Raw genomic sequence first — 26217 nt, 5'->3', positions numbered from 1 at the left:
TTTTTTTTTTTTTTTTTTTAAAAAAAGTGTTTTTTTTTTTTTTTTTTTTTTTTTTTTTTTTTGTCTTAAACTGGTGGTTTCTTACTGAAGGTGTTCTCCATTTGAAATTTTCTTTACAAAATCTGTTCAAAATATTTTAAGTAGTATCTTAAGACACAACTTGTTAGTATAAGTGTTACATGAGTTGGAACAGTAGTTCTCAGATTTGTCTGAATGTAAATCAGCTGGGAATCTTTCAAGTTATTTTGAAATTAAACCACAATCTGAGGGTGGAACACCTTAGTAATCCTTAAAGTTCCTCCACGTGATTCCAGGTTTGGTCACCATTATCTTAGAGCATCTACTGACTTCCTCTAGCCTCTGGGTTTGTCCAAGATCTTGTAGTGAGTTACGGAATACTAAAGTGGACATAGAAGTGGTCAGATTGACTGAAACTGTATCTGGAATTGAAGGTGAGTTCAGATTTTGTTTCTATGGAACCTGGTCCAAAAAACTACGAAGTCCTTAGCTTGTTTCCTGTGGTATTGATGCTGAAATAAGATGACAATGGGTTGTAAAATAATATGCAAGTATAAGGAATTATCTGACATTCCAAATTTCTAGTATTATTAAGACTTTTTTCACTAAACCTTAGAAAAAAATTACCAGTACAACTACTGGTAGTGTATTTGTGCATTTGCACAAAAGATATAATTTTTCTCTTATTACATTTCAAGTTTATGATGCATTAAGCATTTTCCATATTTTGATGTATTTTTGCTTTGGTTTACCATCCATTTTAGTGGCTACAGAATGTAGTGCACTTTAATAGATGGGAATTCCTAGGGTTTTTAAATACTAGACTATTTAAGACAAAATACAAAGCAATTATTCAGAAAAATCCAGGTGCCTGGCAGGTTACTAGAGGACTGAAACCTAGGTTCTTGGCTAAGTATTCTCGTTTATACTGTTTCTCCTTCCCATTGCCTAAGCACAGCACAAACTATGTAATTATATGTAATTACAGTTGACCCTTGAACAACATAGGTTTGAACTGTGTGGGTCCACTTACACACGGGTTTTCTTCCACCCCTGAGATGGCAAGACCAACCCATTGTCTTCCTCAGCCTACTCAACATGAAGATGACGAGGATGAAGACCTTTATGATGATCCACTAATTAAATAGTAAATATATTTTTATTTTCTTTTCTCTATCTTATTTATAAGAATATAGCATATAACACACAAAATGAGTTAATTGTTTGTTATCGCTATGTCTCCATTCAGCATTGGGTTATTGGTGATTAAGTTTTGGGGGAGTAGAAAGTTACATGCAGATTTTTGACTGTGCGGGGTGTCGGCATCCCTAACCCCATGTTGTTGAAGGGTCAACTGTAGTTTGAAATGACTCCTGTCCTCAGAAAACCAAAGGATAACTAACCTTTAAGGCATTGGTAACTTTGAGTCTAAACTGCTTTGTAATCTTTTTTCACAATGTACTGAAAAGTGTGGCTAGTTATGTTTGATCCACATCCTACAGAAATTTGTAGGTTTTAATTTTTTTTCTTGGTCCTCTCTTCATGTATAATGGTTGCTTTTAACAACTATTCGCTGATGTGATCCTGCTCTGTCCCAGTCTAGCAGCTTAAGTGTATAGAAAAACTGAACTAGGAATTGAGTTTTGAAGAAACAAAGGTGTAAGAGCAAACATTCAGCAGTTGCTGTCCCCACTGATGAAGTTCACACAGACAAAAGATGGCAGGCATGTCACTGTATGTCATACCTTGCAATAAATATTGTTAAATTGTACTGATGCAATTTAACATGCTTTTGTCAAAGTAAACATAACTGTTTTCCTAATTTATAATTATACTTGAAAATGAAAGATGAGGAAGGGACCTTGCCAACCTAGGTAGAGCAGATTTAGCTGTTAGTGATGTATGAACACTAGGATTGTCTTAAACTGATAAGGGTAGAGAGTCAATAGAAGCATCCCTTAACAAGACAAATCTATTTTCTGTAATATAGTGGCCTCGATAATATATGCTCATTAACTAGCGGTTACATGATCAAACTCCATTGTTTTATTTCTGCTATTTATCAGGGCGTTTCCCAGCAATAGTTCCCCACTGTTTCCGCCATCGTGGAGACAGAAATTGTCCTAAAAAAACATGACCAGAACCTGGGTACAGTGGTACACCACCATTGCTATTTGTTTCTTGGTTAAGAATCCAGTTCAGCTGGCTACGGTCTTTTTTGAAAGCTTTTCCCTGTACCAAAGTCTACGGTTTGTTTTGGTATCTTGTCCTCAAATTTGTAGCTGACCTACCACTTTTGCACCTACTCTAGCACTCAGCTCCCATCCCTGGTTGTAAGAAAACAATCACAGACATGACATTCTGCACACAACCAGGCCAGGTGGACCTTCACTCAAACTTGCTTTTAAGCAGTAACATACATAATTGTTACTGAAGCATTACTTATATAAAGGTTTCATTCATCTTTGAAGACATTGCATTTTCTTAAATTTTGAATAGGACCAATCTTAATTTCCTTTATTTAAATGTATAATTCTATAAAACAGGTTACTGAACTAAAAATCACATTTTTTCATATGTCAGTTCATGGCCACACATAGTACAAGTCTTCCGGTACATGTCGTCTTCTAGGTTTTCTTCTGGTCCATACTCATGTTGATGAACAATCGTCTCTCTTTTCCACACGCTGCTTCTTACTGCTCGCCGCAATTCTAAGAAAAAAATTAAAAAGTCATCTTTTCAGTGGTGCTATTCAACCGAATCCAAAAATCCATCAAGCTTTCAGCCGTGTACGTGTGTGTGTCTGTGTATTTAAACCATATGTAGTTTACCTTAATTTTATAACAAATCAGAGTTTATTATATAAACTTGGGAAGTTTACTTTTCTTACCTCACTAGCTTGGTCTATGAATTAAGTTGTCACTGGAGCAGTGTGAAACGAGATTCAGAATGGTTATGTAGTTGGAGGTAAGCAAAATAGAATCGAATTCAGAAGTGAGTTGAGTAACAGAATAGGACACATTCAGGTACATTTGACTTCACATAACAATGCCACAGTAGGAAAAGGAGTCAGTTGAAATAATTTTAAAAAGCGGTATTACTAAGTTCCTGTCAGAACCTATGTCTATAACCATCAAGTCAAGCTTTGCCTGCAAGAAAACTAGAAAGTTGAGAACTCTTACCACTATGCTGATGTGTTTTCATGTGAGAAAAGGTGCTTCTGTAACAGACCTCAAATCTATTGAAGTTTTTATAAAATGACAGCATTATTTTAGGAGAGGGCTAAAAATAATCACAGGATATTAAGAATTGGAAAGAACCATAGAGTTTTAATTTTACTTCCAACTGTGAAGCCAGAACATTGGTCATACTCTAAGTTTGGAGCTTTTTCTGCTACTTCATGTCAAAATCATTTTACAAAGAAAATTATATTGGGTTCTTTGAAAGCAACCAAGTAAATCATATTTTAAAAGTTTACACTTCCAATCCCAGCACTTTGGGAGGCCGAGGCAGGTGGATCACGAGGTCAAGAGGTCAAGACCATCCTGGCCAACATGGTGAAACCCTGTCTCTACTAAAAATACAAAAATTAATTGGGTGTTTGGCACGTGCCTGTAGTCCCAGCTACTTGGGAGGCTGAGGTGGAAGAATTGCTTGAACCCAGGAGGCGGTGGTTGCAGTGAGCCAAGACTGCGCCACTGTGCTCCAGCCTGGCTACAGAGCAAGACTCCATCGCCAAAAAAAAAAAAAAAAAAAAAAAAAAAAAAAAAAAAAAAAAAAAAAAAAAAGTTTACACTGCCTATTACCTTAACTTGGTGCTAACTTAAAATTAACGAGCTAATAACTTCTTAGTTTCTAGATTAATGAATAAAAAGCAACACTTTACATTTCTGATCTCACCAGTGATCCACCCAGTTCATCATATTTGACAATGGCATTACCTAAGGGAGAGTATGATAGCTATCTTTTATAATCTCAGCCATAAAAATCAACATACACCAAGTAATCACATATTTTCCCTAATCCATTTTAGATCTATAAGTAGTATCAGAGTACTACTTGAATCTTTGTATTTTCAGCTGTTGTTATGATATCATGAGGATGAAAACAAACACAGGGCTATGTATAAGGCACTGTTCTTACCATTTTAAATGCATTTAATCCTCACAAACCTTTAAGGTAAGTAGAATTATTCCAATTTTAAAGATGAGAAAACCAAAGCACAGAGAAGTTATAAGCTGCCCAAGGTTGTGTTATATGTTGACGGATACCTCTGGCATGATAAATACTTTGAGTTTATTTCAGTGCACATACCTCTAGATAGTTTTGGACCTAGAAGAAAAACATCCAAACCTCTGATTTCTGTCAGTATCCTCCTACTGTTCTGAAGACATTGGTTTTTCTGTATATAGATCTGGAATGCCCTCCTTCCTTTAAATTTTACCTTAGGCTATTTTCTAAATAAGACATAAATGATATGCTAACCAAAACTCCACAGATGCCTCCTGGTTTCAGATAATTTAAGGAAGATGTTGCCTACTTCAATTCTAATACCTGCTTTTCAACTTTGTTCTCATGCAAGACATCTTGGCATGATTATCCCACTGAAAATCCTACAAAATTTCACTGCAGCCCAATCATGCCAACTAACTTTTCTGCCTAATTTGAATATGTCATGTGTACTTAAGAGGTACCAAAGAAAAGTTTTCTGAATACTAAAAAAAATACTTGTAGTCAAAATCGGTCTTTCTAGCCATAATTGAACCCAAGGTTTTACATTGACTTTGACTTTTTCTCCCCATTCTTCAGCTATTGTGTCAGGCTGTATAATAAGAATAAAGCCATATGTTTAATATTTACTAGACATTCCTGGAAAAAGTTGTGCCAGAAAGGAAGTATTTGGGGCCAGGTGCAGTGGCTTGTGCCTGTAATCCCAGCACTTTGGAGGATCACCTGAGCCCAAGAGTTCAAGACCAGCCAGGGCAACATAGTGAAACCCCCATCTCTACAAAAAAAAAATTTTTTTAATTAGCCAGCCACAGTGGCACGTGCCTGTAGTCGCACTTACTCAGGAGACTGAAGTAGGAGGATCACTTAAGCCATGGAGGTTGAGGCCACCATGAGCCATGACTGCACCACTGCACTCCAGCCTAGGTGACAAACTGTCTCAAAAAAAGAAAAGAAAAGTATTTAAAAATAAATAGGTTTGGGCTTTTTTTCATCCTTTCCCTTTCTGAACAATTTGGACCTAAAGCCATTAACTGGAGCAACTAAGCATCCACAGCAGAGTGAGAGAGCCTAAGAAAAAGGGCTCCCTCCAGAAAAGGAGGCAGCAACAGTCATGGGAATTAGTCACAGGGCTTTGATCAAGTCACTATAGTAAGGATCACAGGACCCAGGTTTCTCGTCATCCATAAAACCATGAAATTTCCGATTAGAACTGGATATATCAGTGTAAACTCAAGGTTTACTTTACATATATCTATAGACAGACACAAATACAGATACACATGCTGTGCTAGAAAGCAGAAAGGAATGCTGAAGAAATGACCTAAGTCTGGGCACGGTGCCTCATGCCTATAATCCTAGCACTTGAGGAGGCCAAGGTGGGTAGATCACTTCAGGCCAGAAGTTTGAGACCAGCCTGGCTAATATGGTGAAATCCCATCTCTTGAAAATAGAAAAATTAGCTGGGCATGGTGCCATGCGCCTATAATCTCACGTACTTGGTAAACTGAGACAGGAGAATTGCTTGAGGTGGAGGTTGCAGTGAGCTGAGATTGTGCCACTACACTCTAGCCTGGGTGACAGAGCTAGACTTAGTCTCAAAAGTAAAAAAAAATTTTTAAATGACATGTCAAAAGATAAAAAAGCTAGTCACTAGGCCAAATCAGACCATTTGAGCACCAAAATAAGGACAGAAATGAACCAAAGCCACTGGAGAAAAACAAATTAATGAATCCTTATCAATAATAAGTAAATAGGGCAAAGGATGCTATAGAATGTTGACTGCCAACTGCTTAAATGCAGAAGGAATGCTGGAATTAGAAGACAGTTCTTATAACCATCATACTAAAGACGTCCTAGCAAGAATCATCAATGGATACTAAATCTAGGAGGATACAATTTTTTTTTTTTGCTTGCCAAATCAAAAATCAGAGTTACCACTGAGGGCTGCTTAGACATGAGTGCCTCCAGATACGAGGCCATGAGAAAAGCACATCACTTACGTACTATCCCTGGCCTGAAATGCATAACCTGCATCTAATCAGCAGGACACACCAGAAACTGCCCCAAGTGACAAGCATGTTTTAAAAGGCAGGGCAAGGGAACCAGACTTTTCAAAAATGTCAATGTCTTAAAAACAATAAGGCTATGTAAATATCCCAGAATAAAAGTTTAGAAAGACTTGGTACTTTCTAAAGCCAATACACACAATCCTGAACTGAATTCTGTTCTAGAAAGGAATCGCTAAAAAGAACATTAAGTCAACTAACAAAACTAGAATATGGAGGACAGATTAGACATAAACACTAAATGTTAAATTTGCTCAAGTTAACAATATACTTTGGTTATGTAACAGAATATATATCCCTATGAGGAAATATATACTAATATTTATGGGTAAAAGGTAGTGATATAAACAACTTAGTCTTAAATGGTCAGAAAAAAATACTGTATATGTATAGAAAGAGCATCCAAATGATGCAAATAGCATCAAGTGTTAACAGTAAGTAATCTGGATAAAGGATATATAAGTGGCCCTTTATATTATTATCCTTGCAATTTTTTATAAGTTTGAAATTATTTCCAAACAAAATAATTTAAAAAGACAGGCGCTAGCTTGAAGGGGATTCTACTGGCCAAATTTTGGACAATTTGAACACCAAAATGAGTAATGACCAGAATGAACTGTAATACACTGACTTCAGAATAAGAAACCATGAGTCCAGCTGATGCTTAAAAAAAAAATAAAAATCAGTTTTTAAAAGGAGAAGAAAAACTCTTTTTTCCAAAACCCAAATAACAATTGTAGAAAGTGACAGAAATAGAAAATCACCATTTATATCCACCAAAATAATAACCAACTCAAGTAAGACTCAGCCCTGTGTACTAAAACCAGCGTGAAAGGTAAGGAATGAGATATTCACATAGTATTAGATTTCTCACTAATTACAAAGGATAAAGACTACCTCTACAGTGGAAATACCTGGCAGACACCAGTTTAACTAAGCAAACTACCACTCCCTTCAAAGAGCTGGTACCATGTGTCTATGGATAAGTGCTCAAACACATCACCTTTTAAGTATTTCCACCAAAAACGTTCGACATGAGCCTAACCATGAGGATACAAGCAGCTAACAAATCTAAATGGAAGGACACACTGAACAGCAGCTGGCCTGGGCACTGCAAAATGTCATGAAAGACAGACTGAGGGACTAGTTTCAAAGCAACTACCAATATGCATCATCCATGAATAGTACCTAGATCCAACAGCTATAAAGGACATCAAAACAACTGGGAAATATTAAATTATGCGCAAGACAGGAGCATTATATTAAGCTAAAATTCTTGACTATGATCATTGATCTTTAGTTCTATAGAAGAATGCCATTTTTTTCTTTTTAAGACAGAGTCTTGCTGTGACACCCAGGCTGGAGTGCAGTGGTGCAATCTCAGCTCACTGCAACCTCTGCTTCCCGCGTTCAAGCATTTCTCCTGCTACAGCCTCCTGAGTAGCTGGGATTACAGGCGCACATCACCATGCCCAGCTAATTTTTAATTTTTGTATTTTTAGTAGAAACAAGGTTTCACTATATTGGCCAAGCTGGTCTTGAACTCCTGGCCTCAGATGATCTGCCCGCCTCGGCCTCCCAGTGTGCTGGGATTACAGGTATGAGCCACTGCACCCAGCCGAATGCCATTGTTTTGAGGAGAAACATGCTGAAATATTTATAAGACCCACAGGCCTGGCACGGTGGCTCACTCCTGTAATCCCAGTCCTTTGGGAGGCCAAGGTGGGCAGATCACGAGGTCAGGAGATCAAGACCATCCTGGCCAACATGGTAAAACCCCATCTCTACTAAAAATACAAAAATTAGCAGGGTGTGATGGCACATGCCTGTAGTCCCAGCTACTCGGGAGGCTGAGGCAGGATCATTGCTTGAACCCGGGAGGTGGAGGTTGCAGCGAGCCAAGATCTCAACACTGCACTCCAGCCTAACAATGGAGCAAGACTCCACCTCAAAAAAAAAAAAAAAAAAAAAAATCACAATGTCTGCAAGTAACTTACATGGCTTGGCAAAATATGTGTGTGTGAAAGAAAAAAATATGGCGAATGTCAACATTAGGTAAAACTTAACATTAATAATTTTTTCACATTAATTCATTTAACAAAACTTTGGAAAGCAGATATCAACTACCTACTGCTAAGAATGAGAAGGGGGTAGTTTTAAAAGAAAGGTAACACTTAGAGTGGGAAAAGGTCTGTAGATCTGAAATGATTTTGGTGGAGCTGAGGAAACCTGGGAGGGTGCAGGTCCTACACAGCGCTGAAAGCCTAACTGAAGCTGGAGACAAAATAGTGGTTCACCACATTACAACCTCCTAGTCACTGGCCTAGAATTTCACAATGCTGGAAGCTATTAACTAAGGACTGCCTTTTGTGGAAATTTATAAAAATTTTCATGGTAACCAGTCTTACTAATATATTCAGACACTGCTTACACTTTTTATACAAAATAATTTTCTCCTAAAACCATTTTTAATGAAAATTTTATACCAATCTAAAGCTTGTATTCAGTTTTTAACATCTTGATTTTGCAAAAGAGGCGGTCTGTATTCAAAGAAACCCAATGCTGCTTGCTTCTGAGGTAAACTTACTAGACAAGTAGCTGAGAGAGACCAGATACTTCTGAATACTTTATGGCAGGGCAGGAGGTATTGACTCATGATGCCCCTTGTTAACAGGAGAAAAAGAATTACAAGGAAAGAACACAATAACAAAATGACTCTTTGGTCTTAGTTTTTCCTCCATAAACTAATGCAGAGAAACTGAATTGAGTCTCCCAAACTCTTGAGAGATGACCCCAAAGGGTCATAAATATAACCACAGGCCCAAAATATATAAAACCTACAAATTTGGGGTCCCCCAATTTCTTACCTACCTCTTTTGGGAGGAAAGTACATAGTAATAAATAATGAAAATCAATTTTCCTTTTTTAGAAGGGTAACCTCTACCAGTACTAAATAAGAGAAAGCTAGTATAACAAAAGAAAAGCTTTAACTCTACCTTATTTATAGAGTTGGCAAGCAAACCCAAAACGTTCTGTACATTTGAACCAGCTGAATGTTCCCGTCTAATATCAAGGCCAGTGCATACGGAAGTTTTGAAATCAAAACTGATTTCTATAATCTATAACTCATTTCTGTAATGTATAACTGTCCACTCTTTCACATTCCTTAAAATGCCTGTTTGCTACTTCTTTCAAGGCTCCTTGCTACTGGAAGAGAAGGACTGGTGTAGGGCATTGAAAAGATTAAAGAAAAGGGCCAAATTCAAAAGAACTCTTTAAATTTCAATAGGTTCTTTGAATATTTTGATACAGAGTTTTGATAGCAGTTAAAAGACTGGACAGCAGTTCTGCCTTCTTATATCTAAAATCTGTAACAATTTGAATTCACTAACAAGAAAACTCTTGTCTTTCACCTTATTTTTATGTATCTAGATACAGATATATAAATACAGATATATATATATACACATATATATATACATATACTATTTCAACTGTAAAATTCTTTTTGTAGTAAGATAAATTCTCCAACTGCTAAAGTAGAAGATATATTTTAAAAGCAGGTAAATATAATCTCTTACCTTCCCAGAAAGAAGTAAACTGTGTCAGCTTCTTTGTGGATCAAAATCAGAAGACCAAGAGGAACCAGGTTCCAATTTCTTTTCAACTAAAATACTTTTAGACTTGCTTTTATTCCTCTCTGTTCTGAGCCTTGTGAGAAAACTGCACAGTAAGCTTCTTGTGTCTAATCTCTACAGTGTCTACTCCAATCTCAGCCCTTTGTGGCCTATTCAGGAAGGCAGGAACAACTTCTAAAGTAAATCAACAAGAAGCCATAATTAAAGAAGGCATCACACTGACCTCTCTGCACATTAAACACCAGAAGACCATGGAGGAATGTTACTGAACTGAGAAACAACTTAGAAAAACACTTCTATTTACAGAGACTTGGAAAATATATCACTCATGTTACCACTTGGGAAAATATTCTCAAAAGACATGCTTCATTCAAATAAAAAGCGAACTGAAATAAAGAAACAAGACCCAAGAGGTCTAACTCTATGAAAAGTCTGAGCTTCAGGGCAAGCTCAAACTCTTCAAAAATGAGGACAATTGACAGTAGCTTATCTGGTGATTAACAGCAGCAATTTAATGTAATGAGAAAAAAAGCCAATTGTAAAGTTCGTATCTTTCTTTATAAAGTAATACCAATAAAACCTAAATCTTTTTTAAGAGTTCTGTTCATACTAATAATATATATGCTGCATAGAATTTTTATAGAAAAAAGTATGTGATGAAATGGATGCCATCATCTTTCAATCTGCTAGTCAAATTACAGGAATTTAGTTACCATTAGATGACACTGTAACCAAACTACAGAATTAGTATCTAAGAAAAAAGTACAGACAGCCCTCCTTCTAAAAAATACCTCACCACTTTGCAGATACAGGTTTTTAATTAATACTATTTTATCTATATATTATTATCTGCACCAAAATACCACCTGGAAGTGGTTAAGGAGGCAGCAGAGAATCAAGAGTTGAAGTGATTTCAGGTAGCTGGAATTAACAAAAAAACCTAGGCTAGTATATAACTAATCTATAACTCTCTCCACCATTTCACACCTCTTAAAATGCCTTTTCACTACTTTGTCTTTCAAGGTTCTCCTTGCTACTGGAAGAGAAGGACTGGTGTGGGGCAGTGAAAAGATTAAAGGGCTAAATTCAAAAGAACTCTTTTCAAATCCTCTCAGTACAGCAGTGGCTAATTTTGGGAAGGTTCTTTAATGAAATGCTCTTACATGGCATAACTTGCTATAGGAAACCTCTCTACAAAGCCATGAAAGTGTGCCTTACCTAGTGATTTAGGGATTGCTAAGTAACTATATAAAAAGATCTATATAACGATGTTGATCATAGAGTTGCTTGCTAAACTTTGTGTCAAATAGTGCTTCCATTTTTATTTAAAAAATTTTTAAGGGTCTTACCATAGAAAAGCACAGGAAGAGTAAAAAAAAAAAAGTGTTGCTGATGACTGTCTCTTAGGAAAATCATGCAGTAAGGGTTCTCTGTAAATCTCTTAACTTTTCTGCACTAATTGAATTACAATTGTAATGACAAAGGAAAAATAAATCCTCCAAGTGACAAGGATTACAACAACAACTTGTGTTCCTCACAACAAGGAAGGCTTACATTCAATTTTTGGTTTTGCGTTTTTGTGTTTAAGATATCTGAGTTATCTTATTCACCCTCCAAAACCACTTCTGAATCCTAAAAACAAAAGCAAAATTTTATGGTAGGACTCTTTTTTTTTTTTTTTTTTGAGATGGAGTCTCACTCTGTCACCCAGGCTGGACTGTAGTGGCAGGGTCTCAGCTCACTGCAACCTCTGCCTCCTGGGTTCAAGCGATTCTCCTGCTTCAGCTCCCTGAGTAGCTGGGACTACAGGCACATACCACCAAGCCCAACTAATTTTGTATTTTTTAATAGAAATGGGGTTTCACCACGTTGGTCAGGATGGTCTCGATCTCTTGACCTCATGATCTGCCTGCCTTGGCTCCCAAAGTGCTGGGATTACAGGTGTGCACCACCACACCCGGCAGGACGTTCATTTTAAGTGAATTAATTTAGTATACCGTATATTAAAAACCCAATAAATACACAAAATGTGTTATCTCTACAAACTGAACACTACAGTGGGATTCTGCATAATTACCGCATGAAGAACATTTATGTTTACTTTTTTGAGACTTTTAGCGGTTCTGAGATAGAGCAGAGAGTGACCTCTGTGATCCTGCAGCACTGCATGTTCATCACTATCACAGTACCTAGCACATTTGGACAATTTCAAGTTTCCCTCCTGACAAACACTGACTCCAACATTTATGTTATTTTAGCACAGTGCCTGGCACATAGTTGACATTTTGGATGCATTGATGGATGAAAAGATAGAATTAACAGACGTACATACATGGTTGGATAACAGGGACAAATTAATGCAGAGATAGATGGACAAGGGAAAGCATGCAGAGACAGACACATGGATAGAGAAATGACTACTTCATGGAGACTTTCAGTCAAAAAAGCCCGGTTCCAGTCCCAACTTTGCCAACAACTATGTAACAAGTCACCCCACCTTTCTGGGTCTTTTGGTCATATGTAAAATAAAAGTGGTCTTCTAGCTGCTGAATTAGAGAACTAAGACTTAGGGCATGGCTTTTCACTTTAAGCACTTAGAGAGGTTTGTTGGTGGGTGTTTTTTATAACACTGATGATCATACTTAAGATTTAATTGATGCCAAATCCTTGACCAGTGATACCACTCCTGATACTCACATTGTTCCTATATAAAAACACGATTCGCTTTAAGATGATGACATACATCTTTTCAGAAATGTAGTACTGTGAGGTTTGAACTGAGTGCCTTAAAGACCAACATACTGAGGGCAAACTTAAGTCATTATCATCCTCTAAAAATCACATTCCAATCTATTGGTGACATTAAACAGGAAGAATCTAGCTAAAGGCTTTTTGAGAAATGGTAAAACACAATCCTTCATGATATAAAATGTGGCCATTTACCTTTTACTTTTTTATCAAATTTCTTCTGTTTCATTTTTTCTCGGTTTTCCTGTCGGACTTCTTTTGCTTCTTCTAATGCTTCTTGACTACCCCAAACTTCAAGAGACCTCTTCACAATCTACAACACAAAATCCACATTTAAATGAGTTGTGATTCAGACTTGCAAAATATTATAAAGTTATAATCATCAAATCCACAGGTACCAAAGAATTATCTAAGTATAAATTAATAACTATTTACTAGAAATTTAAAGATTTAAAATAGCAATGATCAGAAACAAGTCTAATAAAACATCTATCTAAAACTATAAAACTCTCAGTAAATGTATGCTGAATTACATTATAAATAGAGAAGTTGTCCTCTGACTGTATTGTCACAGGAATCAAAAGTACATGTGGTCAGTGAGTTTCACCAACTGTGGCAGGCTCACCAAAGAAAGTCTGTTGACAGATTAGCCAAATCAGACCTAAACATGAGGTCATCTCCAAAAATCTCCAACCACAGGAAATTACCAATTACCACTACTCATCTCCTTCAAGATCAATAATTGTTTCTATCGACTTATGATCTGCAGGATATCTATTTCAATTTTGGTACCAAAATAAAAGTCTTCATTCTACTTTTAAAACTTTACATTATATTCCTTTACTCTTTATAATATTTACTTACATTTTAAGAGAATAATTTACACACTAAGAATTATGCCCAGGATACCTCTCACAATATGTTAAAAGGACCATAATATTAATCAGTGTAGCCAAACTCAAATTTCTTAACATAATCAAGTGATATACTTGTATTTCATAGATTTTGGGACATCATGTTTTCCATAATTTAACATCCCTGAAAATGCTGCCTCACCAAAGTACTTAAAAATTCTGAGTCCAAAAGTGGTGCAGAAGAATTGAACTCAATGTAAAGAAGTTTAGGAATACCTTACTAAGTCTTTTTGCACTTGCATTTTCCCTTTTACGTATGCAAAAGTTGTGATATATGACAAAAAACTATAATAAAGTAATGGCACTATTTCACTAAGTATAAAATAAAAGCATCAAGTGATAAGAAGGCATGTTGCTATTGGGTGATGTTAAGAGTACAATTTGGAAACTAAAAAAGGCTGGAATGGGAGTCATGCCCTGTTTTAGTTTCCAAATTGTACTCTTAACATCACCCAATAGCAACATGTTTATTTCAAAGTGCCATATCAGAAGCAAAATGAGGCCGGGCATGGCAGGTCACGCCTGTAATCCCAGCACTTTGGAAGGCCAAGGCAGGAGGATCACATGAGCCCTGAAATTCGAGACCAGCTTGGGCAATATGGCAAAACCCCATCTCTACAAAAAATACCAAAAACTAGCCAGGTATGGTGCCATGTGCCTGTAATCCAAGCTACACAGGAGGCTGAGGCAGGATTACCTGAGCCCGAGAGGTCAAGGCTGCAGTGAGCTGTGACCTCATTCCAGCCTGAGTGACAGAGTAAGACCTTTCGCAAAAAAAAAATAGCATACCTGTGACAGTCATGCATAATGACATTTAGTAACATGTTTTCTCATTTTGCTTTTTTTGTAAAATTTTATTTCAAATTTTATTTGAAAAATGAATGAGAAAACATGTTACTAAATGTCATTATGCATGACTGTCACACATATGCAAAACTAGGGAAAGAGTTTTTTCACACTCTGTAAGCAAAAACCAAACTAATTACAACTAGTTTGTTGTTAAAACTTTACCAGAGTTAAAATTAATAAATACAACTTATTAGAGACCTGTAACTTTAAGTAGAGTTTCATATCACCCCATTGTGAATGATGAGGATTCTTCTTCACGATAAATTTAAGAACTGGCTCTCTTTTTTCTAAATCACAATCTTTCAGAAGATATTCTTGTTTTGCCTCTGTTTTAGTGATAAGCTTGTGTTTATCATCAGCATCTCTGAAAACAGATTAAGTTTATTATATAAGTTAGTTATTTTAAATAAATTGCAAATAGCCCATCAACTTAGGGGCACCCACAGCAAAAAAGCACATAAATAATACACATTTTCCTGCAACTCTCATGGTTAAATTAGCAACATAGGAATTCTAACAGAAAAATACTTTATCTTTTACTTATTCTAATAAATTATATTATCTAGAGAAGAAACATTCCTAACAAAGGCTCTAGGGCAGGGGTGTACTTTGCAAATGGAGCACACAGCAAGGGACCAGTGTAACTAGAAGACAAGTGATGGTGAGGAGTGGTGGGAGATACAGTCAGAGACAGTCGGCCTTGCAAGCAATGGTGAAGAAAATTTTATTCTAAATGGGATTAGAAACCAAGTTTTAAGCAAAATATTGTATGAAGAGGAGACCCTAGGGGTGTGAAAGGGGTAGTTGGGAAGAGACCAGTTACAACACTACTGCAGTGGTCCAGGCAGGAGCTGGTGGTGGCCTAGGCTAAGGCAGCAGTGGAAGAGGAGGAGATGCAGATGGATTCAGGATATGGTTTGAGCATAGAGCCAAACAGGTTTGGAATTAATACACACAAGAGAGTGGAGACATAGCCAGTGAATGAAGCTGCCTTTACTGAAATGGTAAACACTAAAGAGCAGGTACAGGTCAGGGAGGGGAGAAATCAAAGTTTCTATCAGAGGATTCTGTCACAAAACCATAAAAGTTAAAACTAGGAATAGCTGTATGAAAGCTAAATAATTCAGAAGTATAAACTAACGGGAGACATGCAGACTATACTGTACTATAACTATAATCTTGATGTTGAAAAAGAATGGAGGACTATGTTCCTGATAATGATTAAACATAAAAGTGTAACGTTTCCAGACTTTTCAAGGTGTTGGCAGAGACTGCGTTCCTTCTGGAGGCACTAGGTAAGAATCCATCTCCTTGCCTTTTCTAGCTTCTGGAGGCCACCTGCATTCCTTAACTTAGGACGCCCTCCTTCCACTTTCACAGCCAGTGATGGTGGCTTCTCATATTGCATCACTCACTTCTTCCATAATTGAATGTCCCTCAGACCCTCAGCTCTCCTCTTCCACTTTTAAGAAAGCTCATGTGCTTGTTGTATTGGGTCTACCTGGATAACCCAGGGTAATCTCCCCATCTTGAGGTCTTTAACATTAATCATATCTGCAAAGTCCCTTTTGCTATGGCAAGGTAATATATTCAAAACTTTATCTTTAAACTGGTACAACGGCTGCTTCCATTTTATCTTGGAAATAAATTATATGGAGTGTTTCAGTTCCCAAAAGCTATACTGGCTTTAAGGAGAATGATGACAAGACTATGGACCTTAACCACTGTGTCAGTGGGAAATGAGTTTGTCATCTATATTTCCAGCTGCGGTGCCAGAACATTCCCAGCTGTATATTTGATCATGAGGCCAGGGACCACACCTCCCTCTATCTACTGAAGATTCCACTCAGCAACAAGCCAATCATGATGGCTCCCAATGTCTGCAGAAGGGACTTTGAAAGGGTAGGTCCTTCAGTCAGGTGAGGAGCTGATTTAAGGCTGTAGGGACAAAGTAAGAACAGGGAACAGATAAGAGGGCCAACTAAGATTCCAGGATAGGACCTTCAGTGTGCAAAAGACATCAACAGCATCTGGCTGAGTAAACAGTAGCGATAGGAGAACCATGTGAACTGAGAAAGGTTATTGTGGATGATATAAAAAGAGGATAAAGTCTAGAAGAAGAAAAAGAAGGGAAGAATATGATTTTTCCTCATCGATGAGGGTAGAAAAAGACGAATGAAAAAAGGTATTATGAGCTACTGTCCTCTCACTGAAGGCCCCAGTCTTCTGACCCAGGTATAAACACACCCTGGAATAATTAAGATATAGAGGGATCATTAGGGCTGGGAGAAGAGAAGTGTTGGGAGTCTGCCACTGAGAGATGTTTAAAAACAAAAACAAACTCAGGCCACCAGAAGGGAAAAGGAAATTTATATGGCAGAACCACTGGCATCCTTCCTATTTTATGGGGTATATCATAAGCTTTAATACGCACAGATCTACTGTATTTGGTAAAGTAGAAACCAAAGAAATTTTAGGAAACGCCCAAAATAAAAATCGTAATTATTAAGAAAATATCACATCCAAACAGATATAACTTGTTTTGTCCTAAACCTACACATAAACATTGGCAATTAAGAACACCATCTAAAATAAGTACCTGCAGTTATCACAAGTTGGCAAATCAAAGTGGTTCATAAGATAAGAATCCATAAATTCTTTCCCACATTCTTCACATATTACATAATCAAATTCCATCACAGGTCCTAAGAAAAGGAAAATGAACTCTAAGTTTCCTTTTTTATGACTAGAACAATATATTCTCCTCTATCTTATTAGCTTAGCATGCATGTTATGCCTACCATAAATATATTTAAGTAAAAGACCAAATAAGATCTTGATTATGTTTATCTATAAAAACAATTTTTTAAAGAGGAAAAAGAAAAGGAAGTAACAAAGAAAAAAACCTAGCAATTCAACAAGTATTTCTGAATCCCAGCTGTGTGCAAGGTACTTGTATTAGTGTTACACTGCAGCTATAAGAAACTACCATTGACTGAGTGGCTTAAAACATGCATTTATTATCACACAGATCTCTAGACCATTCTGACATGGGTCTCAGTGGGCTAAAATCAAGGTGTTGGCAGGTCTGCATTCCTTTCTGGAGCCTCTAGGCAAGAATCCATCTGCTTGCCTTTTCTAGCTTCTAGAGGCTGCCTGCATTCCTTGACTCATGACCCCTTCCTCCATCTTCACAGCCAGCAGTGATGGCTTCTCACATTGCAGCACTCACTTCTTCCATAATACACGTCCCTCTGACTCTCAGCTTTCCTCTACTGTTTTTTTTTTTTTTTTTTTTTTTTTGAGATGGAGTCTTGCTCTGTTGCACAGGCTGGAGTGCAGTGATGGAATCTTGGCTCACTGTAACCTCCGCCTCCCTTGCCTCCTGGATTCAAGCAATTCTCCTGCCTCAGCCTCCCAAGTAGCTGAGATTACAGGTGTGCACCACCATGCCTAATTTTGGGGGGTGGGGGGCGGTTTAGCTTGCTCTGTCACCCAGGCTGGAGTGCAGTGGTGCGATCTTGGCTCACTGCAACCTCCGCCTCCCAGGTTCAAGTGATTCTCCTGCCTTTGCCTCCTGAGTAGCTGGGATTACAGGCACACACCACCAGGCCAGGCTAATTTTTGTATTTTTAGTAGAGATGGGATTTCACCACATTGGCCAGGCTGGTCTCGAACTCCCGACCTTGTGATATACCTGCCTCAGCCTATCAAAGTGCTGGGATTACAGGCATGAGCCACCATGCCCAGCCCTAATTTTTGTATTTTTATTAGAGACAGGGTTTCACCATGTTGGTCTCGAACTCCTGACCTCATGTGATCCACCCACCTTGGTCTACCAAAGTGCTGGGATTACAGGCATAAGCTACCTCGCCTGGCCCCTCTTCCACTTCTAAGGAAACTTGTGTGTACATTCGATAACCCAGGATAATCTCCCCATCTCAATGTCTTTAACCTTAATCATATCTGCAAAGTCCTTTTTGCTATGATAAGGATAATATATTCATAGGTTCCAGGGTAATTAAGGCATTGACATCCCTGGGGGCCATTATTCTGCCTACAACAGCACTGTTGAAAGTACAAAAGAGATTAGTCCCAAAGTGGTAGGGTGAAAAGGGATCTGCTTACACACAGGGCACCAACATTACACGGGAAAGAGCAATAATGAGCATGGTAATAGTAGAAAAGAGACAACAACAGAATTCACTTCCAAATGGAAAAATTTTTTCTCCTTCATTCTACCTCCTACCAACAAAGCAAATAGCTTCTTCTTTATCTGTCTCACCTACTGGATTATAAACTCCTTGAAGGGAGAGACTGTATTCAGCCATGTATCCTCAACTCCCAGCACAGAAAAACCACTCTAAGTAAGGTAAAGCTAAGTTATTTAAGGACTTCAAATGCCTAGCTAAGGAACTTTTAAGAATTGTTTCTCCTAGTACTTTTATAAATTTTACTAGTAAGGCTGGGCACAGTGACTTGGGATTAGTGCCTCTAATCCCAGCACTTTGGGAGGCCAAGGTGGGTGGATCACTTGAGTCCAGGAGTTCGAGACCAGCCTGGCCATCATGGCAAAATCCTGTCTCTACAAAAAATACAAAAATTAGCCAGGCATCAATTAGCTAAGCATGGTGGTGGGCGCCTATAATCCCAGCTACTCGGGAGGCTAAAGTAGGAGAATCATTTGTAGCTGGGAGGCGGAGGTTGCAGAGGCCGAGGTTGCAGCGAGCCAAGATCATGCCACTGCACTCCAGCCTGGGCAACATGAGCAAAATTCCATCTCAAAAAAAAAAAAAAAAAAAAAAAAAAAAAAAAAAAAAAAAAAAAAAAAATAAAAAAAAAAAAAAAAAAAAAAAAAAAAGGCAAGATAAAGGGAGTTGTCATTTATTAACTATTTATTTCAAAATATTCCTATCACTGCCTTCCCTTACCTCCTTCTAACACACTAATCTCCAAACTTTAAAAAAAATGGTTTTCTGTAGAATATTAAGAGGAGCACAGCTATAGACAAAAGGAAAAACTAAAAATTTTGGAACAGGGTTAGTGATAATCAAAGCGGTATCTTTGAAAAAATTACCAGGATGCATTAGAATGTAGAGAAACTGTGGTAGAAATACCAATTAGGAAGCTACTGCACCATTAATCAAAACATATACAATGTACAGTTTTCTAATTTAAAACATTCTTTATAATGGGAATTCCTAAATAAACACAATGATGATTTTCAAACTCTGTCACTCCCTTTTACATTTACCACTCAGAAACTGGCAATCTACCATAAGCAAGAGTTGTGTAATTATTTCATTATATATTACAATGTAATAATAATGGAAATAAAGTACACAATAAAACGTAATGTGCTTGAATCATGCTGAAACCATACCTGCCGCCCCTCCACCCCACCCCAGGTTTTGTCTTCCATGAAACCAGTCCCTGGTGCAAATAAAAACAAACATTTTAATCCTTCAAGTCTCAGCTTCTGCACACACAGATTAGAGCAGGGCAACCACCTACATGGATGCACAACACTTTTGTAGCTGCAACTAAAGACTAGAATAGGGTTTTGTGGGTTTTTTTAAGCTGTTATATTGCACTGTTGGCTGCCAAACTTATGAACAAAATAAAGCATTTCTATTTTCTTCCCAAAGAGTGTGAAAGTATCCTCACTGTGAAGATATGTATACATATAAGTGATTTACCAGAGCACTAACCTTAGATCATAGTTATAGCTTTCTTTTTATGCTGGTCTATCTTATACTTTGTAATCTGCTTTCTTTCTCCACAGATAAATAAAAGAATGTCCTAAATGTTATCTCTTTAGTTCTGGTGCCTCATTTCGTCCTATCAAGATAATTTTGAGTATTTATTCTAACAGCCAATATACTGGCTAACCCTGCCTTTTATAAAACAACAGAGAGCATCAAACCCTAAGTACATCAGCCACAAGTTAAATAATCATTTCCACATGCATGGCTGTTTCTTTGTTTGTTTGTTTTTTAACTCTATCAGCAAAACTGCCAAACTTTATCACAAATGTACTCCGATTAAAGTACGGCATTTATTTAGCATCAGTTTGCATAGAATTATGCATGTTACTCAAAATAACCAATCTAGATGCTTATTTTTGAAAAACTCACTTTACCTGGTTGATGAACAACTTTTCCAATTTTTTGTTCTTCTTCTTCTTCCTCTTCTAAAATGAAGCCTCCTCCTGTGTCAATTATCTTTGGGGCAGCTTTTACATTAGCCATGCCTAGGAAAGTAAGTGAAAGTAGTCAACAATTAAAGTAGGTAAGTCCACATGTTTCCTTCTGCATAAACAGCAAATTCCTTTAAATTCAATGTATCTCAAACATATAGATGTCCACAATAATTACTTCTATTCAACATTATACTGAAGGTCCCAGCTAGTGCAACAAGGCTAGAAAACCAAAAAGGCACAAAGGATGAAAAGAAAGAAGTAAAACAGGATCCATTCACAGCTGATGTGATTATGTAGGTAAAATAGCCACAGGAATCTACAATTAGAATTAAGAAATAAAAACCTAGGAAAACATGTGTAAAATCTCTGCACTGAAAACTACAAAGCACTAAGAGAAATCAAAGAGGACTTAAATAAATGGAGAAATAGGCTAGGCACGGTGGCTCACGCCTGTACTGCCAGCGCTTTAGGAGGCCAAGGTGGGTAGATCACCTGAGGAGGTCAGGAGTTCAAGACCAGCCTGGTCAACATGATTGAAACCACATCACTACTAAAATATAAAAAAATTAGCCAGGCGTGGTGGCAGAGGCCTGTAATCTCAGCTGCTTGGGAGGCTGAGGCAGGAGAATCGCTTGAACCCAGGAAAAGGAGCCAAGGTCGCACCACTGCGCTCCAACCTGGGTAACAGAGCAAAACTCCATCTCAAAATAATTAAACGGAGAAATATACTATGTATGGATTTTAAACCTCAGTATTATAAAAATGTCAATTCTTCACAAATTTATCTAAAGATTCAAGGTGATCTCAGCCAGAACCCCAGCAGTGGGGTGTATTGTTATATGTGTGTGCACACGTGCACACCTGGAAATTTCCATTTCATATTTTGGGCCATGGTTGATTGTGGGTAACTAAAGCCACAGAAAGTGAAATCTTGGATAAGAGAGGACTAATGTATGCATGTCTAACAAAGGACTCACATTCAGAATACATAATCAAATCCTCTAAATCAGTAAAAGACAAATAACCCAACTTTCCTAAAAATAGGCAAAGGATCTGAATAGGCACTTCACAAATAAGGATATCCAAATGGCCAAAAGAACAAAAAAAGGTTCTCATTATCTCTAATCATTGGGACAATACAAATTAAAACCATAAAGAAGTATCATTAGACTCGCACCAGAATGTCTAAGATGAAAAACACTGACGATACCATGACAATACCGAGCGAGAGGATGTGGAGCAACTAGAACTGCCGTACACTGCTGGTGAGATTGGAAACTGATACAACCACTGTTTGGCAATATCTACTAAAGCTTAACATAACTACAACTCTACTATGACCCAGCAATTCCATCTCCAGGCATATACACAACAGACGTGTGTGTGTATGTCCACTAAAAGACATAAACAAGAGGCCAAAAAACATATGAAAAAATGCTCATCATCACTGGTCATTAGAGAAATGCAAATCAAAACTACATTGAGATACCACCTCATGCCAGTTAGAATAGCAATCATTAAAAAATCTGGAGACAACAGATGCTGGAGAGGATGTGGAGAAATAGGAACACTTTTACACTGTTGGTGGGAGTGTAAATTAGTTCAACCATTGTGGAAGACAGTGTGGCAATTCCTCAAGGACCTAGACACAGAAATTCCATTTGACCCAGCAATCCCATTACTGGGTATATATCCAAATGATTATAAATCGTTCTACTATAAGGACACATGCACACGAATGTTCATTGCAGCACTGTTTACAATAGCAAAGACCTGGAACCAACCCAAATGCCCATCGACGATAGAATGGACAGGGAAAATGTGGCACATATACACCATGGAATACTATGCAGCCATCAAAAACGATGAGTTTGTGTCCTTTGTAGGGACATGGATGAACCTGGAAACCATCATTCTCAGCAAACTGACACAAGGGCAGAAAATCAAACACCACATGTTCTCACTCACAGGTGGGTGTTCAACAATGAGAATACATGGACACAGGGAGGGGAGCATCACACACTGGGATCTGTAGAGGGGAAATAGGGGAGGGACAGCAGGGGGTGGGGAATTGGGGAGAGCGAGCGTGGGGAGAAATGCCAGATATAGGTGATGGGGAGGAAGGTAGCATATCACACTGCCATGAGTGTACCTATGCAACAATCTTGCATGTTCTTCACATGTACCCCAAAACCTAAAATGTAATTTTAAAAAAAAAGTAGAAAAAACAAAAAAAGACAAACAAGAATGTTTATGGAGGTTGTATTCATAACAGCCCCAAAGTGGAAACGACCCAAATATCCACCAAAAGGAAAATGGAAAAATTGTGGCATAATACAAAAGAATCTATACAACATATAAATGCACAAACTACCAATGCATGCAACAAAATGCGTGAATCTCTCAGTTACTATGTTGCACAAAAAGTCAGATACTGTATGGTTCAATGTACATGAGCTTCGGGAATAGGTAATACCAATCAAATGGTCACAAGAGTATTACTTTGAGAGTGGAGAGTGGACACTGACTAGGAAGGAGCCACAGGAAAACTTTTAAGGTCCTGGAAGTGTACAAATCTTGATCACTATGGTGTTTACACAACCATTTACATAGGTAAAATTCGGATGAGTACATTTTACAGTATGTTACACCTCCATTTTTTAATTATCTTTTTTTTTTTTTTTTCTTGAGACAGAGTCTTGCTCTGTTGCCCAGGCTAGACTGCTGTGGATTTCGGCTCACTGCAACCTCTGCCTCCGAGGTTCAAGCGATTCTCCTGCCTCAGACTTCCAAGTAGCTGGGATTATAGATGCCCACCACTGTGCCTGGCTAATTTTTGTATTTTTAGTAGAGACAGGGTATCACCATCTTGGCCAGGCTGGTCTCGAACTCCTGATCTCATGATCTACCCGCCTTGGTCTCCCAAAGTGCTGGGATTACAGGCATGAGCCACCGCGCCCGGCCCCCTTTATTTAAAAAGACAATATGTTTTATTCTGCTAAAGTCACTCTCCTTCTCTGGCCTCAATTTCTCCCCCTATTAAATGAAAGGATTAGATTATAAGCCTGTCTCCACTGTTAATAGCACTATAACACCTGTTCGTATCTCACACTATAACACCTGTTTGTATCGCTGTATCCCTTCATTAGACTGAGTGCCTTTACCTGTGTAATTCTGAGTAAACATTCCATGCGTACCGACTGGATGGACAGAAATGAATGAACGTACCGGAATATGTAATATAAAAAGCAAGGCAAATGAATGGAATGCCAGTAAGCACAACGAGAATTAAGAACAGGGAAAGCTGGAGTAGTCAAGGCCATGACCTGAGCAGGACCCTAAACAATGCTAACTCATGCCCAAAACAAAGCCCAATTTCTCTCTGCTGCTATGCCTTGCTGTTTCCCCAGGACCTTACCACCATTCTTCATATTCTAAGCAAGTTTTTTTCAGTCTCTTTCATGGCATATGTCATGGCACACAGAGAAGAAGAAAATCGTATAGTACCATGAAATAAAAGTACCACAAAGATAAAAATCCCGGCACTTACGTAACTCTTGAAACACGGTGGGTTGTACCCAATGCTACAATACAGTTCAGTTCTTGGGGAACTGCCTAAGAAATCTTACAGAATGTTCATTCTACCTTGCTTTCCATGTTCAAAAGTTTAATTTAATGTCAGTTTTTGCTATGTTGTACCTTCTGTTCCACAGCCATGAAGTATAAACCTGGAAACCTTTATGGAATCAAGAATATGAATTAATCAGGGCAAATGAACTTCCTGTCAGACTCTAGCGTGCCTCAAGCTGAGAAAAGAATAAAAGAAAACCACTACAAAGCACAAAGGATGAGACCAGTACCACCAAAAGTAGCCAGAATTTGCAGTTTCGGTGTTAGTATGAATATCAAGATATGCTGCCAGCCTCAGACTCTTCTCACTCTCACTACTTCTGGCTGATAAAAAACAGTAAGAGACAATACAGCTCTAAACTGTGCTCGACACAGTACAGTACAGAACTTTCGCAACACATGTACTTCATGTTACAGAGGTAATCCTGAAGAACAGCCTGTCAACCAAACCATATTTCAAGTACCCTGAAAAAAATTTAGTTGACCCAGTGACAAATTCTATAAAAGAATAATTCGCAATGAGAGATCAGTCCTTAATTTACTTCAATAAACACGTTTTGAGCATCTACTTTTTGCCAAGGTCGCACGTCCAAGAAAGACTCATGGAATCCAGGGATTAGAATCTTAAAGGTTTACTATCCAGTCCCTTCTTCTGATTGCTGAAATTTCCTCTCCTCCATATAAGTAAGGGTTCTTCCAGTTCCTATTTGAGCGCTTCTAGTAATGGGACGCTCACGAGAAGCAATCCATTGCACTTTTGGCAACTACAAATGTTGAAAGTTCTCCCTAACGAACACCAAGATCTGCCTCTTCCATCAACTAGTTCTAGGTATATCGCTCAGAACCAAGAACTAGTCTAACTCCTCTTTCTGGGACAGCTGAGGTTCTGACACCTGGCACTGGCTGGCACCTCTCGGCGGGGGCGGCTGCACCCCTAAACGAAAAGCCGAAGCCGAGCAGCCGAGGTGCAGCGAGGAAGGTCTGGGATTGGGGCTCAGGAGGCCCAGGTGCGACCGCGGAACGCTCTGTGGTCGTAGACAGAACGCTTTGACAAGCCAGCTGGGCGGATTCCCTCCCCGACTGGGGGAGAATCTGAGCCCAGACGCCAGCGGAGCTGACGCGACACCGGACCCCGGCACTCGGCTTGCGCAAGCCAGTCTGGGGACCAGGGAGGCGGGGAGAGGGAAGGGGGAAGCGCCGCCGCGGCCCAAACCTCCAGTAGCCGCAGCCGCAGACGCCGGGTAGGGCCGAGCAGCCAGCCGGGCCTGGCGCAGCATCAGCGCCCGCTGCCGCTTCCGCTCGATACTCGCCCGCACCGAGGCAGGCAGCTCCGCGGGTTGCTCTGAAGCCGCCGCCTCCGACGAAGCCCCGTCGGCCGCCGCCATCTCCGACCCCCTCCGAGGATGTAGCTCGCAACGCCACGCACACGCTCTGCGCGCCTAGGCGAGTCCGCCGCCCTGCACCGCCTCTGCGCTCACCCAGCGGCCTTTTGGAGTGAGAGCGCCTGCGCAGTTAAGGGGACCGGGGTGGCCGGCAGGGGCGCTGGGCGGAGTCTGGGCATGCGCACAGCCAGGAGTACCCACCTACCTACCTGCTCACTTGTCAGCTGGGAGAAGGGTCTGTGCTGATGAGATCATATCTCAGGACCTGGTCACCTTTAAAGTCTTGCTTGGTGATTCAGAGTATGGGCTTTCGAGTCAAAGTCTGAGCTCTTGACAGTAAAACTCTGTGACCTTGGGCAAGTTATTTAACCCGAGTTCAGTTTGTTCAGTGGTAAAATGAGGATAATTATGGAACCATTTACTGAGTCGCTGGGAAGATGAGATTGCCAGGACAATACCTGGCATGTAGAAGACCTCAAAAAATGATAACAGTGAGTTGCAGTAGTGCCAGTCATACAGCCCTGATTTTATGTTGGATAC

At 38.8% G+C, this 26217-nt stretch overlaps 1 protein-coding gene and 1 long non-coding RNA gene across 3 annotated transcripts; one reads left to right on the top strand and one right to left on the bottom strand.

Moving 5' to 3' along the window:
• Positions 1–36: 36 nt before the first annotated feature.
• On the top strand, positions 37–10512 carry LOC119471126. Its single transcript, XR_005200124.1, has 2 exons — positions 37–1165; positions 9904–10512. It is a non-coding gene; the product is annotated as an uncharacterized LOC119471126 (long non-coding RNA).
• XPA (XPA, DNA damage recognition and repair factor) lies at positions 2053–25810 on the bottom strand. 2 transcript variants are annotated; one of them, XR_001825012.2, is made up of 7 exons: positions 25509–25810; positions 20606–20716; positions 17063–17168; positions 14662–14827; positions 12896–13013; positions 9896–10126; positions 2053–2729 (listed from the first exon to the last, which is right to left on the bottom strand). XR_001825012.2 is itself a non-coding variant. In XM_017527857.2 (6 exons), exons 1-6 carry the CDS (start codon positions 25678–25680, stop codon positions 2581–2583), a joined length of 822 nt encoding a protein of 273 aa, XP_017383346.1. In that variant the 5' UTR covers positions 25681–25809; the 3' UTR covers positions 2053–2580. The 2 variants fall into 2 exon arrangements, 1 of the variants encoding a protein (XP_017383346.1); XM_017527857.2 differs by lacking the exon at positions 9896–10126 and having other exon boundaries at positions 25509–25809.
• Positions 25811–26217: the final 407 nt, after the last annotated feature.

The sequence above is a fragment of the Cebus imitator genome, unplaced genomic scaffold (genome assembly GCF_001604975.1).
Source record: "Cebus imitator isolate Cc_AM_T3 unplaced genomic scaffold, Cebus_imitator-1.0 Scaffold51, whole genome shotgun sequence".
NCBI lineage: Eukaryota > Metazoa > Chordata > Mammalia > Primates > Cebidae > Cebus > Cebus imitator.
This window is presented reverse-complemented; position numbering and strand designations above follow the sequence as displayed.

What these genes read in the sequence shown, in the direction of transcription:
- XPA (XM_017527857.2), bottom strand. Translation starts at nt 25,680, where the DNA reads ATGGCGGCGGCCGACGGGGCTTCGTCGGAGGCGGCGGCTTCAGAGCAA. An exon ending in CCAACTTGTGATAACTGCAG is followed by an intron (nt 14,828 to 17,062) that starts GTACTTATTTTA and finishes ATCTGTTTTCAG; the next exon opens with AGATGCTGATGATAAACACA. An exon ending in AACTCTACTTAAAGTTACAG is followed by an intron (nt 13,014 to 14,661) that starts GTCTCTAATAAG and finishes TTTGTGTTGTAG; the next exon opens with ATTGTGAAGAGGTCTCTTGA.